Source organism: Ranitomeya imitator, chromosome 8 (genome assembly GCF_032444005.1).
Source record: "Ranitomeya imitator isolate aRanImi1 chromosome 8, aRanImi1.pri, whole genome shotgun sequence".
Taxonomy (NCBI): domain Eukaryota; kingdom Metazoa; phylum Chordata; class Amphibia; order Anura; family Dendrobatidae; genus Ranitomeya; species Ranitomeya imitator.
Window position 1 is genome coordinate 45,159,078 of NC_091289.1, and position 15,253 is coordinate 45,174,330.

Consider the following 15,253-nt stretch of genomic DNA (forward strand, 5'->3'; position numbering starts at 1 on the left):
TAATTGAATTGACCTGTCTCAAAAGGCCAACAGTGTGTTCTGTAGGGGCCTTGAATTAAATTGTGGAAACAGGACTACCATTTTCCCCAAAACTCTCATGCAAAACCAGGGAGAATATCTATTTGGCTATTTCAGAATTTGGGCAGAGGATTGCTAGTCTCTACCCTTGGAAAGGAAGATTAGCACTTGAACCATGTTGAATATCATCTCTAGAAACCAAAGCCACCATGTTGGAATGAAAGCGGACACTGCCCTGTTGACACTCCAACCAAATTGTTCCAGAGAATCTAGAACAATCTGCCAACTCTCCAGATTCTGGGAAAATAAGGCGCCTTGATCAGAATATCAACCAGCCCCCTGGTCCAGAGTGAAGCCATAACTGGGGCCAGAACCTTTGTAAACACCCTTGGCACCCTTGCAGCCCAAATGGAAGGGCCCTGAACTGAAAGTGATCCTGGTTGACTGCAAAGAGAAGAAATTGTTGATGAGCTGGAAAGATAGATACATGAACATAGGCATCCTGAATGTCTATCAAACTCCCCACTTCCATAGATGCCACAATTTACCAGAGCAACTCCATCCTGAAGTGACACAGCCGCCCCCATTTGTTCAGTCGTCTCAGATCCAGAAGGGGTTGTATCGAACCATCCTTTTTGGGGATGACGAATAGGTTGGAGTAGACCTCTCTGAAGAGTTCTGCAGGAGGAACCCTCATGATTATCCTGCTTGAAGCAGGGATGCTATAGCTTCATTGAAACTGGCTCTTATACTGGGAGATATGGGGGGACAACTATTTTGCGGAAGAGCGCCAAACTCTATCCAGTAGCGAGAAGAGATGACCTCTCTGATCCATATATCAATGACTTCCCCCAGTCAAGCCTCCTTGAAGAGTAGGAGGCGGCCACCCACCCGAGAAAAATCCTTGAGTGGGGGTCGCTCATCAGATGTTAACTCCTGTACTGCCTCTTGAACCAGAGGGTTTACCACCTGAACCAAAGAAACGCCCAGCGGGAGTAGATTTAAAGGATGACATCCTTGACCTCTGGGAGTCACTGGATCTTACCTGATAGCCAGAAACCTCCGATGCTGGAAACTGATGAAAGAGGCAGAACTGTAAAGCCCCTTCCCCCCCCCCCATCTTCTAAATGGACGTATGGGCCCTGGCCTGGGGAAGCAGGGTGCTTCTGCCACTTCTGGCGTCAGCAATCATCGTGTCCAATTTAGTACTGAAGAGGTGTGAATCCTAGAATGATAAATCGGTAAGAGACTTTTTCAAAGCCAAATCTGCTCTCTATACTTTGAGCCATAAGATACGATGAGGAATGGCCACATAATTGTTAGCCACCTGGGCAGAGCAATCAACCGTATCTAATGGTGCCGAACATAAATATCTGCTGCCTTCCTGCGTGATCTGGTTTGCAATATCAGCTAGCTCTGCCTCATGGGAACCAGCCAGAATACCGCACCATAAATGTTTTGACCAAGCAGTAACTGCCTTGGATACCCAAACAGCAGCAAAAGCAAGGTAGAGGGCAAAGCCCGCTGCTTCAAAGGCGGACTTTGAAACAGACTCTATACATTTGCCTGTGTGATCTCTAAGTGCCACTACTTCAGCAAAAGGTAAGGTAGTTCTCCTACATAGATGAGATATGGGAGTATCTATCACAGGCAGAGCGGATCAGGATGCCACCAACTTCACTGGAATTGTGTATACCACCTCAATTTGACTGGGTTCCTGAATGTTCAGGGTGTTCCCATTCCTTCTGTAGGACTTCCCCAAATTCTTCATAGCTAGAAAAAGACCTAGCCACGCACATGTCTCTGCTAAAGAACTCTGTTTCAGTGGAGGGTGGGGGTCATCTGACATCACCCCTTGAGAGGAGTCAACAGCAGACACCAGACTTTCCACCATTTCCCTCCACTGGGTCTAACGCAAACTCTGAGCTGGAACTAGAGTCAGAGCGTGGGGGGGGGGGGGTAGAGTGTACTTCCTGAGAGAGGGAGAAAGATCTTGGCTGTATTCCCAGAGAGGTAGACATGGAGGATGAGGTAAAGCGAGGCGGCTTGGATCTCGGTCGAGACCGGCCATACTGGTGTGGTGTGGCAGGAGAGTCCAACTCACTCACAGCAGTGGATGGAGCCACTGGGATGACAACTGCCATTGGCAAATGCTCTACAACAGGAACCAGCATCCTGGACACCCTGGATAGTTTGGCTACTGACTGGGCTTGATCACAAGCCCAAGTCTCTTCTGACACTACAGAGGTTCCTTGAGCAGATGTAATCAGGGAGGGAGGTGGAGGTGTACAGGAGGGTACAGTAGGTCACCGATCGCTCAGTGGAAAACTTATTATTGCAGGCTAAACATGCACAATAAGTGACTAGTGCGGGCTGCGCTGATGGGCATTCACGGTCATCTTTAGACATTATAAGTGCCAGAGAGCGGTTGAAAAAACGACAGTGAGCAGTGCTTTAAGAAAAGTTACTGAAAATAACTATATATCAGCCTCCAGATGTCAATACCCTACCCTTTCTGCGGTCCCAGAAGAGCACCCCTGTCACTGGGGTCCATTGTGCTCTGGTGAGTGCCAGAAACAGGACGATGCAACTAAGGATCCCATACAGGCGCTGTATTCAAAATACTGCCGTGCGGTATAGCACTGTCGGAATAAAAAGGGGTGAGGCTAATGGGGTGGGTTCTGGGAAGCGCTGCGGATAAGTTAACGCATATGACCATCGAACACGCTATTGGCTGGGCTCAGTGGCGGCACGGATTGACCATGGCACGATGGAGAATCCCAATGGCCAGCAGGACGCCCAAGGATTAACTACAGCGCTGCCACAGCGCTGCAGTATTTCCAGAGGCACAGGACCGCCACAGCAGGGCATAGGCAGCACTATCAAGCAATGGCCGCCACGCAGTCCACGCCACCTGACCGAGGTAATCTTACGAACTCAGCACAGAAAGAGTAGGGGGCAATCTCTGAAGACCAGCAGGGCAGACCGAAATGACACGCCACACAGCAGCGAATTGTCTAGCACATGTGGCAGCGCAGCAGAACTCCGAGCCACTGACAGGACCTGGCAGCCGGGCATTACAGCGCCGAGCCGAGCCTCCAAATCACCAGCCCCAGTTCTAGCTTTTCCCGCTTTCCCAAACTACCCTATAAGACAGAGACTGGGGGAAGGAAAAAAAATGAGGGAGGGGGAGAGGAGGTGGAGTCACACAGAGTCGCAACAGGGCTATATTCACCTGTGCTACAGATCCGAAACTAGTCTTCTGCTCCATGCCAAATGCACGCTATGTGGGGTGGGTGGGCAGGAGCTGGATGGCTTACAGACCATTAACCCAGTACTTGACCTCTGACAGTGTTAAAGTATTCTGGTCCAGCCATACTGCCGCGAGAGTATGCGTGGGTGAAACAGAGCGCAGAATTAAACCCCGTTACCCTAAACAAGATCCAGCTGAAAAAATAGAGACGGTTAACGACTAGGACCGGTATGGGACAGACCTTGGCTCCAACTGACACTACACAAAACTGAGGGAGCCTGCGGCAAGTAGGCGACGTATAGTCTGCTGGGGAGGAGCCAATTTTTATTTAGAATGTAGTAATAATGTCAGCCTCTAGGAGGCAGAAGACTATCCCATGGTTCTCCGTGTGCTCCAATGAAGACTGAATGCAGCGGCTGAGAAATACCCTTTAAGGCACATAGACCTATACAATCCCTCTCCTCTATGATGTGACCGGGTGACCCTTCTTCTTAGATTCCAACAGGTCTTATACAGCCTTATTTATTGGCCCTTTCTTCTTTCTCTCTGACTTGTGTTTATTATTTCCCTTTATAGGGATACTTCCTTACTCTTTCCATTCTCAGGAATTATTATATTCCCGTTAAAGGGGTTCAATTATTTACAGTCAAAGGATGTATTTTCATATTTTGTAATTTTGGAGTTTTTTTGAGCTTTGCATACTTTGTACTGTTTATATGTTTTTTTTTTTGTATAGTGTGCCTGACCTCAGCACACTCCCGGAGCACATAGTGGAGGCGTCTGGAGGGTACTTACATGACCTTCCGTGTTGTTGTTAAACTAAAAACCTTTGGGTTTTTTTATTGTTTTTAAATCACGACTTGTTTTGCTTGTCTAATTTTGAATAAAGATAATTTTGTTAAATCTTGTATATTCAATGGTGATCCTTGCCTTTACAGGTTACTTTCTTTGTTTGCTCATATTTCTTTAGCGCGTGGTCAGTGATCCCATTTACTTATATTTATAGTAGTGCCCTCATTTTTTGTCTCTACAGACCTATACAATCCATCGCTGCAGGCGAGCATTATGGTTTCATTTACATCACTCGTCAAACAAAATATTCTGAATTGAGTACATTATGAAAAAATAATTAAAAAAAAACTCTAAATAAAGCAAGGATTACCTGCAAAAGTTGGATAAATTTCGAATACCCGTAGAAATCCGCAACTTCGGTTATATTTAACTGCAGATAAATTAATTAAAAATATTCAAACACAATATACACCATATCCTACAAGTTAACATTTATACCCAGTCATCTACAAAGCTGCCAAACTAACTGTTTGTCTGATATAGAGCTGCAGATTCCTTGCTTTAACAGAGAGATCAAACCCCCCAACCACAGGATAAAATAAGAAATGTCTGACTTATGAGAGGACAACCCGGCCTCAGATGCTCCTTGAAAGACCCATAATATAGATCATCCAGTGAGTTTAGGCTGCCTTTTTTCTCGTCAGCACAGGTTCTGTTTACACAGGCAATGTGCTCCTGAGAACAATGATCTTTTGTTCAGCACAAAACATCATTTCACCTTACGAACAAGCTTCTCGTCAGTTTACACTTCTAGATTATTGTCAAAAGAGCGTTCCTAGGGACATTCACGATAATCTTTCATTGCAAATGCACCTTAAAGTGTAACCGTCATTTTAATTTTTATTTCATAAATCAATAGAATAATAAATATTATCATTCTCCTCCTGAACAGATCATTCATTCTCAAAATTCATAATTCATGGCTAAAATCTGTATTCAGTGAAGAAGGAACGTTACATTACTGAGATAGGAGATGACAGTTGGTACTGATAAGATTCTACGTAGCGGTGAGGGGGAGGAGCCAGAGCCAGAGGCAGAGCTCCTCCCTCCTCGTGACCCCTCCCCTCTACATAGAATCTCATCAGTACCAACTGTCATTCTCTTTAACTGCACTCATGCTCATTTTAATAGCATATTTATACAGTGATTATGACCAAACTTTTCAGACTACGTACACCAGCCCCATCAAATCTTAGATATACATTTATAATGTACAATCTGGTGACAGATCCGCTTTCATCTTTAGTATTAATATAAATAGAGTAGATCATATACTTACCATATTTAAACTACTGTTCATAGGAACTTCTGGGATCAAAACCTGGTCAATAATGTGAATGACTCCATTTGTTGCTATTATATCACTCTTCGTTATTCTTACAAAATCATTTAAGTACACTTCACCCTAAAAATAATAAAAAAAGAATTTCAATAAACTTGTGTATTAGTGCAAGTCTCAAGGAAATTATATTAAGGAAAATCAGGAGTGAAGTAAATGAGCCTACACCAAACATGTGCCGTTTCATTGCTCTTTAATGGCATTGTCCGGTCTTAAGCTACAAGTCTACAGTCGCTATATGTGACTGCAGACTTCTGAATCCTCACATTGCGTGCACTTGGAGGGTTTTCCACTGCCTGCGCAGGGAGCATGACTGCAAGTATGTGATTTGCATACTTGCGGTCACAAGCAGACTAGACTGTATCCAGCCTTGCTCAAGGAAAGTGTATTGAGTGAGGCAGGATTCAGTCTTGTCGGAATGTGGCCGGAAATATGCAAATCACATACTTTTGGTAACATGACTGCTTCCAGCACTGGCACTGGAGAATCCTCTTTGTGCGCAGTGTGGGTAATGTGAAGATTCACAAGTCTGCCATCACAGAGTGTCTGTAGACTTGTAACTTAAAACCGGACAAACCCTTTAAGGTTAAACTATCCTGAGAATTTATGTAGCACCTATGACTCAAGATCAGCAAAAAAGTTTGCAAATCGTGGTCCAGCATGTCGGTACTCTGTGGCAGCTAGACCAAGTAGTGCTGGGTTCATCCTCTGCCAGAACTCGAAGGTCAGCATCCTGGTCGCCTCTTGTGATTACAAGATCCCACAACGTGCATCATACCTGACGTCTAGTGACTAACCCTCACATGACGTCATGCCAAAATACAAATGGTGGCTGAAGAAGTTTGCACTAACTTGGTCAGACTGCCACTGAGTACCAATGTGGACGCCGGACCAGAGACCTGCAAATCTTTTCACTGAACTGTACGTCTGACTGATATCATTCTGCACTCCACAACGTTGCATGTGATCCAATGTGTTGTATTGGACTGCAATACAATACGATAGTAAAAGAGGTTGTTTTATCTGGAGGTCGGATTCAGCAATCTGGTCAGCGCATACAAGATCGATAGAAAAGAGCTTGCAAGCACTATGCTTTTATATGGGAAACCAGCCACAGCTAGACTGTAATGGTTTGTTTCAGGATCTGGGTGCTCCCATGAGTGAGGTTACACCTTAGATAGCAATGGCTGATTGCGGTCTATCCAGACTCCCTCAAACACATGCATGCTTGGCTTAGCCGACAGAGATTGAGTAAGCCACTGCCTGACACTTCTGGTGGCAGCTTGTATCCCAGAAAAACAACAAAGGGGCTCACTAATCCAACATGTCTAACCTTTGGGTTTGGACCACATTAGTATGTATAGATGACAAAGTGGTTGTGCACCTTTGGGAACTTTTTTATTTCTTACTTAATTGCATGTTCTTGGGGCCAAAAATCATTTTTGCAATTGGGTTTCATCAAGAATGTTGCAATGTTTTCCTTCTATAACCTCTGCTTTGTCACTTATACTTCCCATGTAAGAGTCCACGGCTGTTAAATGACAACATCTAATCCCAAATATCCACATCCAAGGCACAATCGCTCTCACTCTCTTCATGAAAGGTGATAAAACACAGCATGAATGTGGTTTATTGTTGGTTGCACAGAAGATGCAGAAACATCACTTTATTATTATTAACTTTATTACCATAGGTTTATTATTACTTTACTTACATTCTTTGTAGAAAATCTTATGGTACCACCAGGAATTGTAGTTAAAGATGATATTTTTTGAAGGTCGTCACTAAGAAGCTTTTGACAGCTTACTATGTGATGTCGGAGTAAATGGATCAGAAGATTATTTTTCGTCCACTCTGCAATCTGAAATATGATATACAGCACAACAGTTTCTCTCCTGTAGTAACACGGCAGCGCAACGCGATGATCAGACGCCGAGGACGCGGATAATTCATGATCATTGGGTGTCTCATTAAAATGTGCAGAAGACTAAACAAAATAATTGAAGCTCTGTTTGGCAGAATAGGTACAACATAGATCTGCAAGTCACCGAATTACACGCACCATTGCTAGAAACACTTTCTACCAGCAATAAGCATTGTACAAGGCTGGTTATACAGTAATTCAGCTATCAGCTATTTCGCCGACGCACCCCCAACATACATGTTAAGTATTTATGTCGTCTGGATGGATAGAGGGGAGAAAGATACTGCCAGAAATCTTCAGTGGAGGCTTATTGCTTGAAATCCAACCACCTGATTCTCATCTCCCCTGGCATCTGCCGTTGGGGAAGAGACTGGAGAAACCCCAAATATTTAGGACAATTGATGGATTTGGCTGTCTGTGAGATTTCTAGTAGGATATCTGAGCAAATAATTAACTTAGGCTACTTTCACACTGGCGTTTTTTGCAATACATCGCAATGCGTAGTTTATGGCAAAAAACGCATCCTGCAAAGTTGTTTGCAGGATGCGTTTTTGCCCCATAGATTAACATTAACGACGCATTGCCAGACATAGCAACCGTCGTGCGACGGTTGCGCCGTGTTGTGGCGGTCCGCCGGGAGCAAAAAACGTTAAATGTAACGTTTTTCGCAGCCGACGAACCACTTTTTCCGACCGCACCTCACAATGGGGCAGCGGATGCGCCGGAGAAATGCATCCGCTGCACCCGTTGTGCGGCGCATCAAACGGCGACGGGGAGATTCCGACGCTAGTGTGAAAGTAGCCTAATACAGTGCTGGGCAAATAGTAGAGTTAGGATTATCAGTAGACCATTGTGATGGAAATATACGGTATATATATTTCATATAGATCTCACTTGCATATAAACTCATATATACCCACAGCTAATATATTATTATAATCAATTGCTTAACTTGACCCCATGAGCCAGACCAGCTCACACCAGACAGTTCCTTGGTACTTTCTAGACACCAAAAACAGGAACCAACACCAGGTGTCTTAAGCTGATGTCTAGATTTTTGCTGAAATAGCAGGAAAAAAGTGACAGCTACTTTCAGAGTGATAAATCAGCTTGTTGCTAGGTAGGCCTTAGCCAGAATATTTCATGTATTCCTACAACCAATAATATAGCAGCTTATTTGTATGTTAATGAACTAACCACCCCTTTTCTTTTCTGTATGCACCTATAAAACCATGTAAGAACAATAAACCGCCTGATATGGTGAAATGTTATTCTGTCACCCACGTGAACAGTGTCATTCTTCCTTGAGTGCTCAATATATTCTATGGAACAGAGTCTGAAATGATTCCAGCCTCTACTACCAGGATCCCAAACACTCCAACTCCAGATCATGCTGCCCTACTCTCACAGTTTCAGTCTATTTTACATACGGAGTTATCCAAAATGTCTGATAAATTGACTAAAGACTTAACTAAAGAGATTAGGGAGCTGGGCTTTCGTACCTCTGACTTGGAGGATAAAATGGACTCTACTCTCGCTAATCTTGCCACTCATGAAAAAGATATTAAGTCGCTCCATGTCGAGAATTATACCCTCAATAACAAGCTGGAGGACTTCAAGAATAGAGCCCGCAGAAGCAACATTAGAATCAGAGGTTTGCCTGAGTCCATTACAGACCTCCAGTCTACGGCGACAGCTCTGTTCCAAGAACTTCTACCTGGCATTTCTATCGAACGTCTTGAGATGGACCGCATTCACAGAGCATTAAGTAAAAGGAAACCTGATGGCCCTCCGAGAGACATAATATTAAAGCTGCACTTTTACAAAACTAAAGACCAACTTTCCCAGGCAGCAAGAAAAGCAGCTTCATTGGTCTTCCAGGGTCACCCCTACGAACTGTTCCCAGACTTGGCTCCTACTACTATTGCTAAAAGACGTGCAATGAGGCCCTATCTAGAAGTTCTTCGTTCTAAAAATATTAAGTACCGTTGGTGATTCCCCTTTAAGCTGATGTTTACCCATTGTGAAGTGGTTCACACGGTCCTTTCTCCTGAGGGCGCAAACCGCTGCCTCACCAAATTGCAGCTCATGAATCCCCCCTCGCGCACCCCACCGTCATCATCATCATTGTCACAGTCTGGGGGCAGTCGTCCTGAACCACAAGCTTCACCGGCCCCTTCTTGAGACATTATAATTATTATAGCTCTATCTGGAGCTCGGAATCATACCAAGGCAATTTCTGCATGTTGTCTTAGGGACCTTTGGCGAAACTGTTAACCTAAACCTTTCTAATTTTTTACAGTTGGACAGATCATACGGGCCTAAGTTACTGATGCATACTATTTACTGTACATATTACGATTTCAGATTGACTTTTTAGTTTCTTTCTTAGGACTCTCCAGAGCACGCGACCTCAACTGGACACTTATCCGAATTCAAGACTTGACAGGTTACCCTATTTACCACAAGTACTCGTGGAGGTTTATTCCTTTCACTATGCATCAATGTTTTATCCCTAATTTCATGTTATAATTGTTGAATATATGCTACACAGTGAATATAGTATTTTTAGAATGGTTGAACCATCTCTCCTTACGGTTACCTACATGAAGTTAGCTCAATTTGGAGCTAAAATGTTGACCCAGTACTATGTTAAGTTATACCGGCGTTCTACATACCCAGCTCTCCCTTACCCATCCCACCCTACCTATACGCCCATATATACTAGTTATACTCTAAAAACCACGTTGTCCCTGACTAATCCATATGTCCCTACAGTGTCTCTATACACTGCTGCTCAGCACGTCGTGCTTAGCCAATGTTGTAGTTTCACGTTTTATCCCTACATTCCTGTTGTACCCGACCCACCTTACATGTGATGCCCCAACCACCCAATACTTCTTTTCCATATTCCACCCGAGCGAAAAGTTTTTACTTTACCCAAGCCAAAGAGGCTCTTACATTTCCTGCCCTAAGCCACGACCGATAGCCATCATAAGCAAACCTAAAGTCTCTTTACCATGCCGCTAACGATCATTTCTCACAATGTGCGGGGCCTCAATTCCCCGCACAAACCTACCAAGGCCTTTCGCTATTATAGGTCTCAACGGGCTGACGTGGTCTGCCTCCAGGAGACGCACTTCTCGGCCAGCTCCTATCCAAAGTTTCTGTCTGCCTCATATCCGCTATTTTACTTAGCTAACGACCCGAACAAAACTAAAGGCGTTGCCATTTGTTTTAAAAGGTCTGTCCCTTTTGTCTTTAAATCGTCAGTTGCCGACAAAGAAGGTCGATACTTAATAACAGGTTCCATTTCAGATTAACAGGTAACCATTGTTTCATACTATGCCCCTAACACCCACCAAACTGCTTTCTTCTCTCGATTATGCAAATTAGTCTCCGAACATGCTCAAGGAACCACGATATTATAAGGCGATTCCAACTGCATACTTAAATCTGGCCTTGATAGGTCTACCAATACATAATCTCCTACACCCCCATCGTCATATCCCTCGGCGGACTCGACCTCTCTTAACAAACTTCTTTCTCAATATCACTGGGTGGACATGCATCCTTTGGATAAAGACTATACGTATTTTTCCCCACGTCATTTAGTTTATACTAGACTAGATCACATCTTTGTCCATCCACCCTTTATCCCAAATGTCTCAAACATCTCCATTCTCTCCACCCCATGGTCTGATCATTCCCCAATTCAACTCACATGTTCTACACTACATCCTAAACCTCGCTCATTTAATTAGACTTTGAATGATTCCCTGCTCTCCAACCCTGAAACCGCTCAAAAACCACCTCGAAGAATATTTCTCTTTGAACCTCCAATCAGCTTCTTCACCAATTTCCTTATAGGAAGCCCATAAAGCAGTACTGAGAGGTTTCTGTATTCAAGAGGCCTCTCGTAAAAAAAAAGACAGAGGTGCGAGGATAGCTGAATTGGAGGAAAGCGTATCTGTGCTGGAGACTCAGTTGAAGAGCTCACCCTCACTTACCACATACAAAGACCTCTCTCATGCTTGAACAGAACTCGATCTATGCCTATCCGAAAACACAGACCGAGCTATACGCTGGTCTCAACAACGGTTCTATGCTCTCAATAATAAAAACAACTCCAATTTAGCACATCGGTTAAAATGTCTACCCCAACCTCGTCCCCGATACGCCTACGTACAACCTCAGGAATTACATCCAACCCGCAACGGATTACTCAACAGTTTCAGCAGAAGCTAAAACAATTATATAGCGCCACTACCACTGTAAATTCAGATGAACTGGACGCCTTCTTAGATTCTATTCCTCTCCCAGTTCTTGGTTCGAACCTGATTGATTTGTTAAACCAAACTACTTCACCTAACGACAGAATGGGCCATCCAGCAATTGAAAGTAAAGGCTCCTAAACATTAAGCGACGCTGCAGCGATACCGACAAAGATCCGGATCGCTGCAGCGTCGCTGTTTGGTCGCTGGAGAGCTGTCACACAGACCGCTCTCCAGCGACCAACGATGCCGGTAACCAGGGTAAACATCGGGTAACTAAGCGCAGGGCCGCGCTTAGTAACCCGATGTTTACCCTGGTTACCATCCTAAAAGTAAAAAAAAACAAACAGTACATACTTACCTACAGCCGTCTGTCCTCCAGCGCTGTGCTCTGCACTCCTCCTGTACTGGCTGTGAGCACAGCGGCCGGAAAGCAGAGCGGTGACGTCACCGCTCTGCTTTCCGGCTGACCGACGCTCACAGCCAGTGCAGGAGGAGAGCAGAGCACAGCGCTGGAGGACAGACGGCTGTAGGTAAGTATGTACTGTTTGTTTGTTTTTTACTTTTAGGATGGTAACCAGGGTAAACATCGGGTTACTAAGCGCGGCCCTGCGCTTAGTTACCCGATGTTTACCCTGGTTACCAGTGAAGACATCGCTGGATCGGTGTCACACACGCCGATCCAGCGATGTCAGCAGGAGTCCAGCGACGAAACAAAGTTCTGGACTTTATTCAGCGACCAACGATCTCCCAGCAGGGGCCTGATCGTTGGTCGCTGTCACACATAACGATTTCATTAACGATATCGTTGCTACGTCACAAAAAGCAACGATATCGTTAACAATATCGTTATGTGTGAAGGTACCTTTAGTAAAAAAAAACCTGGCCCGGACGGATTTACGGCCTTATACTACAAGAAATATGCCTCACTCCTAATTCCCCATCTCACCAACTATTTCAACTCCCTGAGAGATGGCAATAAACCAGGAGAGGCATCTTTGATAGCAGCTGTGTCTATGATACCAAAGCCCAACTCCGATCAATTACTATGGTCCAACTGTAGACCAATATCCCTAATCAACACAGATCTTAAAATATTAGCCAAAATTTTATCTCAACGTCTAAATTCAGGCCTGGGAACCTTAATACATAGACATCAGGTGGGTTTTGTACCTAATAGACAAGCATCGGACAATATAAGAAGGGTCTCTCATCTGTTGCATCACTGCAAACAGCGTAATATACCAAGCATGTTATTATGGCTTGACATCAAAAAAGCCTTTGACTATTTTTTGGCCTTATTTGTTTGCGGTCCTGCAAAGATGGGGATTCCCTGATCACTTCCTCTCATGGATTCATGCTCTATATAGTTCCCCATCGGCATATGTACGGTACAATGGCTTCTCCTCCACACACTTCTCTATTCATAGAGGCACCCGCCAAGGGTGTCCCTTATCACCTTTGTTATTCCTTCTCGCATTCGAACCCCTAGCGATACATCTTCGACTCAACTCAAACATTCAGGGAGTCAACATAGCTTCAGTCCCCCATAAACTTTTTTTGTTCACTGATGACATACTGCTTCTTTTAACGACTTCCCAGTCATCCCTCCCAGCCCTACTTCAAACTCTTAGCAACTTTGAGCATATTTCTGGCCTACAAATCAATCCCTCTAAATCTTATGCTATGAATATATCTCTCCCCTCTTATCCTATCGCACAACTAAAACACGATTTTTCATTTCAATGGACCACCAACCACTTGGACTACTTGGGAGTGAGACTAACTCCAGATTATAACTCCTTATATACTGCTAATTACCCTTATATGCTCCGTAAAATCCGTTTAATACTACAATCATGGGGTAAACTGCATCTCTCCTGGCTTGGCCGAGTGCGTGCATTAAAGATGACCATCCTCCCTAAACTGCTTTATCTATTTTGAGTCCTGCCAGTCCCAGTCCCTACCCAATATCTTAAAATAGCTCAGTGAGCAGTTAATACCTTTGTTTGGAGGGGTGGCCTCCCCAGAGTAAATAGAGCCACCCTTTACCGCCACCGCCTAAAGGGAGGGTTGGGGGTGCCAAACCTCTCTAAATATTACCAAGCAGCCCAATTGGGTCAATTGACTCTGTACCATGCCTACTCTGAACACCCAGTTTCTCCCAGGCGTGGATTAGCTCAGGAACTTTCGCCTGTGGGTTGCAGCGGGAATAACAAGGGTTCATCACCTTTTCAATGTAGATTTGATCGTTCCATTTTCGGTTCTGAGCGAAAAATATCACCTCCCTCCTGGAGAAATATTCCGCTATTTACAACTTAAAAACTTTGTCCAATCTCTATTAAAAAACTCTATCCCTCCTTACTCCCCTTTGAACTGAGATGCCGCCAAGACCCACATGCTCCAGGCATTATATCTCTTATTTATTCACACATAAACTCATCGGTCCACAGGCGATGCCTAGGCTATACATTTCGCTGGGAGTCAGATATTGGTTCTACCCTGACAGACTCAGAATGGGCCCAAATTTGGTCCTCCTCCACTGGAGGAATGCTAAATACCCTCATGTTGGAAACTAATTACAAAGTGCTGACTAGATGGTACTTGACCCCAGCCAGGGTAGCAAAGGCAGTCGCTAACTACTCCCCAAATTGTTTTAGAGGTTGTAACTCTATAGGAGATATGCTTCATATCTGGTGGCTATGTCCAACCGTACGTAGGTTTTGGACCAGGATATATCACCTGATCCTCTCTATAACAAATGTTAACCTCAAGAAAAACCCTTGGGAAGCCTTATTAAATAAGCATATCCCAAATATTCCTAAATACTCCCGAGCCCTCATTACATTTATATTTTTGGCGGCTAAACAAACTATAGCATCGACATGGAAAAAAACAAACTTAGATCTATCTGGAGTTAAATCATGTCTTTCTTGGTACATGATAAACGAAAAACTATCGGCTATACTCACAGACAAAGTGCGTAAATTTGAACCTATTTGGCTTCCATGGGCAGAATATGCAAACCATACCCCTTTCGCCATACCCGTATCTCGGATGACAAACTCTGATTCTCAGAATTCTGATTGAACTACCCAACGGGGAATGGACGAAATATGATTTCTTCTCTGGTCTTCCCCAACCCACCTCCCCCCCGCCCCCCCAACCCCCCCACTAAGTTTTTTTTGTCTGTTTGTTAGAATGTTAACGGAGTATAATTACTTCTTTCTTTGTTGTATAATGTAACAAGTGAATGTATCACAGTTATTTTTCTCTCTATATTATATTTACAAACTTCAATAAAAATGTATTGATTAAAAAACAAAATCAATTAGTGCTTAATGACCAACCTGATTACAGAGGCCTATAAACAATGATGGGAACAGAACAATCACTGTCTCCATACTGTATCATGTTATTGGCAGCAAATCTACCGTTTATGTGGGACGACGTTTTGCCAATAAGAATGATTTTTTTTGCTGGCATAAATGATCCGATCACTTAAAGGGAACCTGTCACCCCGTTTTTTGAGATTGAGATATAAATACTGTTAAATAGGGCCTGCGCTGTGCGTTACTATAGTGTATGTAGTG

General features: G+C 43.9%; 1 protein-coding gene across 1 annotated transcript in view; it reads right to left on the reverse strand.

Moving 5' to 3' along the window:
• The window catches only part of STAB1 (stabilin 1), a 194,501-nt gene that overhangs the window by 59,792 nt on the left and 119,456 nt on the right, over window positions 1-15,253 (reverse strand). Inside the window, exons 47-49 of the mRNA XM_069736838.1 lie at window positions 7,177-7,323; window positions 5,403-5,528; window positions 4,434-4,493 (exon numbers count right to left, since the gene is read on the reverse strand). Coding sequence (XP_069592939.1) covers window positions 4,434-4,493; window positions 5,403-5,528; window positions 7,177-7,323 — 333 coding nt within the window. The remainder of the gene's footprint in view (window positions 1-4,433; window positions 4,494-5,402; window positions 5,529-7,176; window positions 7,324-15,253) is intronic.